Genomic DNA, 9,473 nt, shown 5'->3' with positions numbered 1-9,473 from the left:
CTGAATTCATTCAGAAGTTTATCCCTATCTTCCTTCAGCTCTATGATTACCTTGTTTGTGTGTTCTTTAAATTCACTGAATTCTTTTATCGTATTCATCATTGTTCTTTTGAGTTCCATGATTGTCTCTAGGGGATTCTCATTGTGCTCCTCTAGAGGATTACTGGTATTTGGTGGGGATATGTTATTTTGGTTTTTCATGTTATTATTTTTTCTCTGTGATTTTGACATGTGAATTTCTTTTGTAGTTTCTGACTCTTGTGTGATACTCGGGCCTTCAAGTTTAGTTCTGCTTCTTTTTTTTGAGCTTTATGTGTCTTTGTGGTTTACTTTTTGGGTATGAAGAGCTGGTTCGTCTAAGCTTCTGGTTCTCTCTTTTGATTTTATATTGTCGAGGCCGGATTGATTTTGTCTTCAGGAGTTCCGCGGTGGCCCAATTCCAGTGTGGATCAGAAGTTTTCAGACTTTCTCCTTAGGTCTGCAATCTTCTAAGAATGCTTTTGGCCTCAGGAACTTGGGTGTTGGACTGACCTGAGACCCTGGCCGCACCACACAGGAATGCAAAGGCAGATGGGGTAGGAAGAAGCCCCAAGATTTCCCATGGAGTGGACTGAGTAGCTGGGTTGCACTGGATGCAAAGGATCAGGGAGAGTAAAGGTAATCCTCGGAGCCCCAGAAAGAGGCTGTCAGCCCCAGAAAGAGGCTGGTGGGTGTTACAGGACCAGGGAAATAGAGGGAGGTGAGGGCGGGGCCAGGACCAGAAGCTGTGCTCCTGTAGCCCAAGAAAGGGACTGAGTTGCTCTGGGTGAGAAGGATCAGGAAGCAGTATTGGTTCCCCAGGTGTCTGAGGCCCCAAGACTAGGAATGGTGCAGGGCCCAAACTAGGAGTGTAGAATGGCGGGGGGGATGGAAGGGTGAATGTGGGTTAGGGAGTCCCGGCGCAGAGAGCTGCGCTATAGACTTACCCCAAGAGGCCTGAGGATAGTAGTCAAAATGTTGAACTTTTATTACAAAGCTCAATGGTGCTTTATATTGATGCGTGTGGCCACGTTTTAGGGCTTTCATAGATCATTTAAATTATTAGGTGGGAATTTAGGAATTCTTAGAACTTGGGAACTCCTAGTTCTCTCCTTTCCCACAGCGAATGTATTCCATCCTCAGTAAGCAGAATGGGTGCTTTTCCTTTGCTGCCCACGTTGACAACACAGCAGGGAAACTGTCTCACTGAGCACATGCACAGATAGTCTCCTGAGCTCTTCCCTTTGGAAAATTACCGAGATTATGTAATGAACCAAATGCTGGCCAATGGCCAACCCTCATTCATAACAGGTACTGCACAGGGGCTTCTCTGACTTGCAATCACCAGCTGAATGAAAAAGAATGCTTTTTTAAAAATCCTCTCTAAAGATGTGTTACTTTTAATAGGAGCATTCATTTGTGAGATACAAATTAAGGCATTTGAAGAACACAAAATTTAATGACCTAAATTTGCTTCATGAAAAATTGAGTCTAATATGAATGGTTTGTGTTGCCAAAGTATGTTCACAATCATTATCTAAGACTCAGAATATATCTCCCTGTAGAAGCCATCTCCTATGTGGGAACGGGCTCAGTACAACTTGTTTATTCCTCTGTGTGCTGATATGTGAGAAGGAAAGGTTCCCCCTTGATGAAATCAATGTGAGGAGTCCACAAGAAGCAAAGTTCTTCACATTTAAAGATACTTTAGGGACTGGAGAGATGGTTTGGCAGCTAACAGTGAATGCTGCTCTTGCAGAGGACGTGAGTTTTAATTTCCAGCACCTGTACCAGGGAGCTCACATCCACCTCTAAATCCAGCACCAAGGGATCATATACCATTTTCTGGAGTCCATGGGCACTGACACACTTGTATACACACACACACACACACACACACACACACACACAAACACACGCAAGCATGCACACACACATACACATAGAAGAAAAAATGCTTGTTATTCTTCTAAGTCCATCAGAGAGAAACTACATTGCACCATATCGTGTTTAATATTTTAAAGTGCTGCTACCATGCCCTGCTAATGACACAGAAGCAAGTCCATCTTGTGTGACTGAATAAATCCTTGCCATCACCAGGAAGGAGCAACCCAGAGAATGGATGCTCCAGCTTCAGCCTATGGACTAGCAAGGCTTTCCACTCTCTCCTAGATTTCAGACATCATTCATGTGTGATGAACGTGTAGAAAGGCACAGCATGACCTTTTCCAGGACACAGTAATTAGACTGATGCAGAGGGCACCAGAAACCAGAGAGATCTGTCCATGAGCAGAAAAGCCAACTCACTAAAGTTGCTTAGGAAAAGCAAATCTATCTAGAAAAGACAATGCAGTCTTAAGTTGTTGTGGATATACTCAGCAGCTTCTCCTTTTTGCCTCCTTCTGACACACATATGCACAACACCCACAGGCAGCATACATGCACACACACACGTACCCACACAGGCAGCGTACATGCACACACACACACAGAGTCAATGTAGGTAAACACACACATAGGCACATGTAGGCACACATACATGCACAGGCAATGTAGGCACACACACATACACATAGAGGTACATATAGGCACATACATGCAGGGGCACATACACACAGAGGTACATGTAGATACACACATATATACGCACAGAGGCACTTACAAACATGTAAGCACACACACATGTACACACACCTGAGACTCTGACTTGACTTCACTTACTTCTGACTTGCTACACATCGTCCCAAAATCGGTATGAATGTTAGGTAGCATCCAAGTAATTCAGAAAAATTTTCAAACATGTTCTTGAGAGCACTAGGAAAAACCCCTGTAGCAGTCTCATTTGATGCATAAAGAAAGCAAAAATTCTTCTTAAGTCATTCCACATGCTAGTCAGAGTAGGTATCTGTCTCACTACATAACAGCGTAGCTGTTCTTTGCTGTGCCTGTCCAAGTTCTGCTATGGAATGGGTCAGCTTTCATTATTTCCTTAAGGAAAAACAGTGTCCATACATTAGACACTTTCTTAGACACAGAACCAAGGCCTCAAGCACCCACCCCCCCCCCGTCCTTGAGCAGCCTGAGGAGCCTTGTATTGGTCTTGCACTGCAGCTCAGCACTCTCAGTAGATGTGCTCCCTTACCACATTCCCTGGACAAAATGAGTGTGGACAGCCTCACCTGAGCAATGTGCAAGCTTTGAAATATTGTGTCAGTCACGTCAAAACTTCAGAGCCTTGGAGTAGACCATCCCAAGGAGAGGTGTGCTCTCATCACTGGAGGTGGCCAAACAATGCTCAAATGACCCCTGGGCAGGAAAGGTGTGAAGAAATTCATTCAAACCTTTATATTGTGAAAACCATATTAATCATAGATGTACAATTAAGAAATTAAAAAGGTCACACTCATGTAACTATGAACTAAACCAAAATTAAAAATTTTTGGAACCCCAGAGGTCCTACTTTCCTTTTAATTTCACAAATACTAAGTGTACACCGACCTTAAGCATTAATATACTGACAGTGTTAAAAGCTGTAAAGTAAAGTAGGGTGTTCGTCTTCTTGAATGGGTAGGTGGCTACCCGACCACATGCTCAGCAGTTCCCATGTGCATGGGTTTTGCCACAACTGTTGCTTATCATTTTATCTTATAACATAAATGCTATATTGACACTATATTTTACAGGTGAAAAAAATTGAGACCATCTGTCTCCTTCAACCCCAACATCCCACTGTTCTTTGATTCAAACCTTGACACAAATAATCCATAGAAAGAAATGACAGTGGAGTAAGCACTAAAAAAGTCAAAATGTTTTTGTTGCCAGGCCTCTATAAAACCAAAGTGCGGGCGAATGGTCAGCTTCTCATCTGGAGGTGAGAACCCACATGGAGTGAAGGCCGTCACCAAAGGACAGCGCTGTGCTGTGGCACTGTGGTTCACCCTAGATCCTCTTTACAGAGAATTGGTAAGTTCACAGTATACCCTGAAGGGCAGGCCTGCTTCCTGGACTAACCTATTTTAAAAGCCCTTGACTTACTCATACCCTGCAAGAAATTCTATAGTATAGATCTAAGGAAAAGAAGAGAGGCTGTGAAGGCAATTTGTAACCAGGTGAGTTCTAACTGTGTACATGTTCACAGAAATAGATACATTGCTTCAACTTGGTAGTCACAATAATATTGAACTCAGGGACACACACTATAGTATGGGGCCAAGAAAGACTTCCTCCTGGTCATCAGGAAGATGATAGTATTTTCTTAGCAGATCATAAAAATGTCATTATCTAACTTATGAAACATATGTGGAAGAGGATAAAGGGGCCTGAAAGGTGATTACTATGTATTACTCCTATTAAATGAGTATTAAGGTAATAAAATATTTAAAGTGCCTTGGACACTAAGTTTGAATGAGAGACCATGATCTTAGCATTTGGGATGCCCTTGGTTAGAGGTTACTATCCCCACCAGTGAAGAGGCCCAAAGTTAAGAGCAGTAGGTAGAATAGAAGCTTGTGGGAGAAAGCATCAGGCCCACTGCAGGGAGTACATGATGACTTTAAAGACATCACTGTGATTTACTGGAGTTGTCAACTCTGCCAATAATTGCAGGGACTCTAACCAAGTTCAAGAGACTGTTCTGCCTGGTCACTGACAGTGAACTGAATGACTTCAAGGTGTTCTCCAAGCTGGAGTGTTGATGGAGTTATGAAATTCTATTCTTTTAAATATTTATTTTGTTTTTAATTGTGTGTGCGCACGCATGTGCGAGTGCAGGAGCCTATGGAGTCCAGACAAGAGTGTTGGATACCCTGGAACTGGAGTTATGGGTGGTTGTGAGCTACCAGATGTAGGCGCAAAAGCAGTATGCAGTCTTAACCAGAGTCATCTCTCCAGCCCTTGCAACTCTATTCTTAAAATGACACTCTATCTGATTGTCTCTTTATTCATTTTAAACTATTTTTTACTTAGTTTTATGTGTATGTGTTTTGCCTGCATGTTTGTCATTGTACCTGTGAGTGCAGTGCTCATGGAGGCCAGAGGAGAGCATTGGATCTCTTATAGCTTGAGTTAAGGAGTTGTTAGCCATCATGAGGGTACTGGGAATCGAACCTAGGTCCTCCGCAAGAGCAACTAGTGCCCTTAATCTCTGAGTCATCTCTCCAGCCCTTGGTTTTCCTCTTTATTTTCCAAATTGACTCTAATTTCATCAGAAACTGGTTAAAAGTAGTCTCCCTTTCCACTATCAAAACTAAAATTTCATTTTGCCCACATTCTCTAAGTATTGAGAAATGTGTTTGGAGAGCTCTGCTTAAGTAGTTCATTAGGGTGCCAAATTGAACAGAGGATAGTCTCTGACTACTAGCATGGACAGAGCCAGGAAAGGAGCACACAGTGTACGCATTGGTAGCAGGCAGCAGGGAAGACTCACATCAGCTCAGACACAGAGACAGTGACAGCCCGGCTGCCTGGCTCACAAAGAGAGAGTTGGCAGTGGCAGAGAGAACCCAGCAGAGTCCTGAAAATAACGTCACTGTTGGTCAGCAGTCTCCTTCATCTAAGGGAAGTTTCTCTTCCCTTAAGTGTTTCAACCTCCACATTGCCAGAACTAAACCTAAGGTCCGGAGACAAATGAACACATTGTGATTACATCAAATTGTGGGAAAGTTGCCTTCCCATTTTAGTATTGATTCAGCATCATGCTGTTCTTGCCATTCTCTCCCAGTATATTAAAATAAAGGAACACAAATCAAGTTCTCTCTCAGCTCCTTCACCACCTCAATGTCAGGGCTTCCTCTGATGGAAAAGTACTAAGAAACTTTCCCACTGCAGCTCAGGCTGCAGCGGCATCTAGTGACCACACTCCGAAATGACAAGGGCCACTTCAGCTCATGGGAAAGTGTCTCCTCTGCTCCGATTCCCAGAGATCACCACAGGATCTTCACAAACCACTGATGCCTAGTGACTGCCTTCAGATATTCCTATTATCTGCTGTGCGATCTTACTCTCAGAAATTTTTAATTTTCCCCATGTTTTTCCAATATGCAACCAAGTTTCTGAGTCTCTAGCTTAAAGACTGAATTAGATTGGATCCCTGGGCAAAGAAAGCCTGTCTGTGAACAGATGAATAACAGATTCCCCATACATATTACAGAATGTGGTAACTACACTTGATTGCACAGAAGAATTTAGCGGCATAAATATTTCAGGATAAGATGCTTCTCTCCCAAAACTTGAATCTTTCCCTGCACGAGAAGTATGATGTAATAGCTTCCTGTGGCCATCAGAATGAAAGCTTTGCATACATGTCAATCTGTTAAGCATTGAAATTATTCTCCCATATTCATAGTGTTCTCGGATGAGACACTTTAATTTTCTATTACTAAGTGCATTTCGTCCTTTCAGTTGCCTTTATGTCAACATCATTTTTTACAAAGATGTTATTTATTTTTCTTTATGTGTGTGAGTGTTTTGCCTGCATGTATGTATGTGTACCATGTACACACCTGGTACCCATGGAGGCCAAAAGAGGGTGCCAGATCTCCTGGAACTGGAGTCAAGGATCAGTGTTAGCTGCCATGTGAGTGCTGGGAGCTGAACCTGGGTCTTCTGGAAGAGCAGTAAATGCCCTTAACTGCTGAGCCATCTGTGCAACACCCTCAACGTCATTTTTTGTGTGTGTGTATGTCTTTTTGAGACAGCATCTCCTTGTAGCCCCAGCTGTCCTGGAACTCACTCTGTAGACCAGGCTGGCCTCGAAATCACAAAGATCCGCCTGCCTCTGCCTCCCAAGTGCTGGGATTAAAGGTGTGTGCCACCCTGCACACAAAATAGGTCACAAAATAGTTATTCTTATAACTTGCTGTGGTAGAAACTGTGCTAGAGACTACCAGTGGGGAATAGAAAGTAAATAGGGCATAACCCCTATTTTCATGAAGCCTAAGGTCAAACTAGAGAGATAACAGGGACTCAAGTCATTAAAACACAAGGCAAGGTTTGGTAATAATATGTCAAATGACATGGCATAGGGATATAAAAAATCAATTAGGAAAGCTTTCTTTTGGGAGACAGTATTTGAAATAAGTTTTACAAGATAGGAAGATATAATTTAGGCTTCATCCATTTATGTGTTTATTCATTGATGGAGCTCTTGAAAAGAGGTAGTAGTTTTTCTGAGCACTGGAAACACAACAGTGACCAAAAAAGTGAGATTCCCCATTCTCCTGTACAGGAGACCAGGGAATGGCTTTTCAGGCAACTGGTGAGCAGGAGTAGTCTTTTCTGGGAGAAAAAACTTATGCAGAAGAGCAGAACAGGTCTGAGAGGAGAAAAGGGTGACCTCACTCTGAGCACTGAGCGGAACTGGACCCAGACGTGAGACCACAAGGAAGAAAGGGTAGAAAGCCACTGACCACCAAACTTCAGGAGAGAAATCTTGGAAGGCAGTTGCTTAGGACTCAGGGATGCGGGGGAACGCACCAGTTTGGAGACGAAGCCTTCTTATCCCTGGCTGGATTTAGCACCAATCTGTGCACAGATGGCTGGCTGGAAGTGTTGGGGATGCATCTGTTGCTGTGGCTGGTTATTGTGCTTGCAACTCAAATGTGTCAATTGTCTTTTTGCAGGAGCGGATAAAGGCTGATGAAGTGATTGCAATCTTGGATCAAGAACAGCATGGGATGCATGACCTGCCCATTAACCCCAAAGACGAACTATAGAAATGAGAAAGAGTGTTCTATTGAATATTTATTTAAATTGTTAATCTTATAAGAACCTTTTTATTTTTGTACAGAGTCATGTTATAAATTAAGAGGCTAATATGAGTCTCTAGATTTCCCTTCTGTTCCTAAAGATGCTTGCTTTGCCTCACTCCTGTCTCTCCTGGCTTTCTTCAGCTCACCTTTCAGAGCCCGGTCATATCCCCCAACACATCGCTCGTAAAGTCACAACAAATGTACTCCACACACCATACATATAAACAAATATACTGCATACATATAAGCACAAATATACTACAGAAACACACAAACTCATGCTACATATACCACATGATCTCCTAAACATGCCACATGCACATAAACACAAACACATCACACACATACATGCACACACTACACACAAGTGATTTGCTGCACATTCAGAAGCTCAAATGAATAAGCTGGTTCTTGGCAACCCCACAGCTCAAGCGTACCCTGGGTTGAAAGTTAGACCCGTGCCACTTGGTCTCCGGCCTCTGTGGCCTGTTGCCTTTACTCTGTGTCCTGTCATGGTGTTGATGGTTGTGAGCTCAGACTCTCCACAGCAAGCATGCCTTGGGACCGAGGACCCCCTGGCAGGGTCTGCAGAGCCCCAAGAATTACAGGCAGAAGGGACTTTCATGTTCCATGATGCCACCTCTGGGATGAGGACTGTCTGAGAGAAGGAACACAGCCTTGCCAAGTCCTACAGTGGAGCTCTGGGACTGGTATTTTCACCAGAGAATAAACAACTTTACACTGGAAACTTTGACTCCCTTCCATAATGCTCTGTAATGACCTGCCTCCGAGTTGTCTTTATGTGGCAGTTGCAGTGGAAGAGCATCTTTATAATACCCCTGCCTCAACCATCATTATCAGGCTGCTGGAGAGGGGCAGCCACTGGTGAGAAGAGATGTGTCATACATAAGGAAGTGCTTCTCTGACAGGTTCCAGTCTTTGCCCACCTCTGTTTGGGCAGTGCTGCTATCCAGCTCACAGATGCATGCTTGTGTCTGAGTTGTTTAATAAAGGGAGCCTTATTTGACATCTGGTCATCTTTCTTCTCACAAATGTCCATTTTATGTTCAGACAATAGTTTTGGAACTACCTGGAACCACCCAGGAGCAATATTGACCCTGTTTTGCTAGCATGCAGTACACTACAAGAAGGTTGCCACCTACTTTGAAAGAGACAGAGTTGGTTAACAAACAGGAGTGTTAACAGAACATGTTTGGTTCTTAATGGCTTAGGGGTTCGTTGCAAAGACACTACTCTGTCCTTGGAAGTATTCTGGCATCTGACAGCCTGAGGCATGTGTAGCCAGTGGGAGACCACATCCACTCTTGTGGTGTGCACTGACTAAGGTGAAGTTTACTTTCTTCCATTTATGATCTTGGTTAGCATAAAGAACATTCATTCTTTGAAACTAAGAAATTAAGTTAAAGTGATGTAGGTACTGTCCTTATTTTTACTGTCAAATCTTCTGGTTGCATTTTTATCACAGAAAATGGAAAAAAAACACTAAAGTCTAATCCCAGCCTGGCTACAGATCAGCTCTGCTGTGTGACTTAGAGCGAACCCCTTCCCTTCTCTTTCTGGGCTCCAGTTTCTTTCTCTGAAGGTGACATAATTAGTTACAATTATTTCACAAATGCTCTGTCTTGCCCAAGATACAAACCAAATACAAATCAACAGCAAAACTAATTTTGGAAATATTGACAAATAC

The 9,473-nt window shown here is 43.0% G+C and overlaps 1 protein-coding gene across 1 annotated transcript in view; it reads left to right on the top strand.

Moving 5' to 3' along the window:
* P3h2 (prolyl 3-hydroxylase 2) overlaps positions 1 to 8,792 on the top strand; it is a 193,273-nt gene extending 184,481 nt beyond the window's left edge. Inside the window, exons 15-16 of the mRNA XM_008839688.3 lie at positions 3,840 to 3,980; positions 7,637 to 8,792. Coding sequence (XP_008837910.2) covers positions 3,840 to 3,980; positions 7,637 to 7,729 — 234 coding nt within the window. The 3' untranslated portion in view covers positions 7,730 to 8,792. The remainder of the gene's footprint in view (positions 1 to 3,839; positions 3,981 to 7,636) is intronic.
* The last annotated feature ends 681 nt before the right edge of the window (positions 8,793 to 9,473 follow it).

Source organism: Nannospalax galili, unplaced genomic scaffold (assembly GCF_000622305.1).
Source record: "Nannospalax galili isolate Female #2095 unplaced genomic scaffold, S.galili_v1.0 scaffold559, whole genome shotgun sequence".
NCBI lineage: Eukaryota > Metazoa > Chordata > Mammalia > Rodentia > Spalacidae > Nannospalax > Nannospalax galili.
Note: the sequence above shows the minus strand (reverse complement) of the source record. Positions and strands in the feature narration are given on the sequence as shown.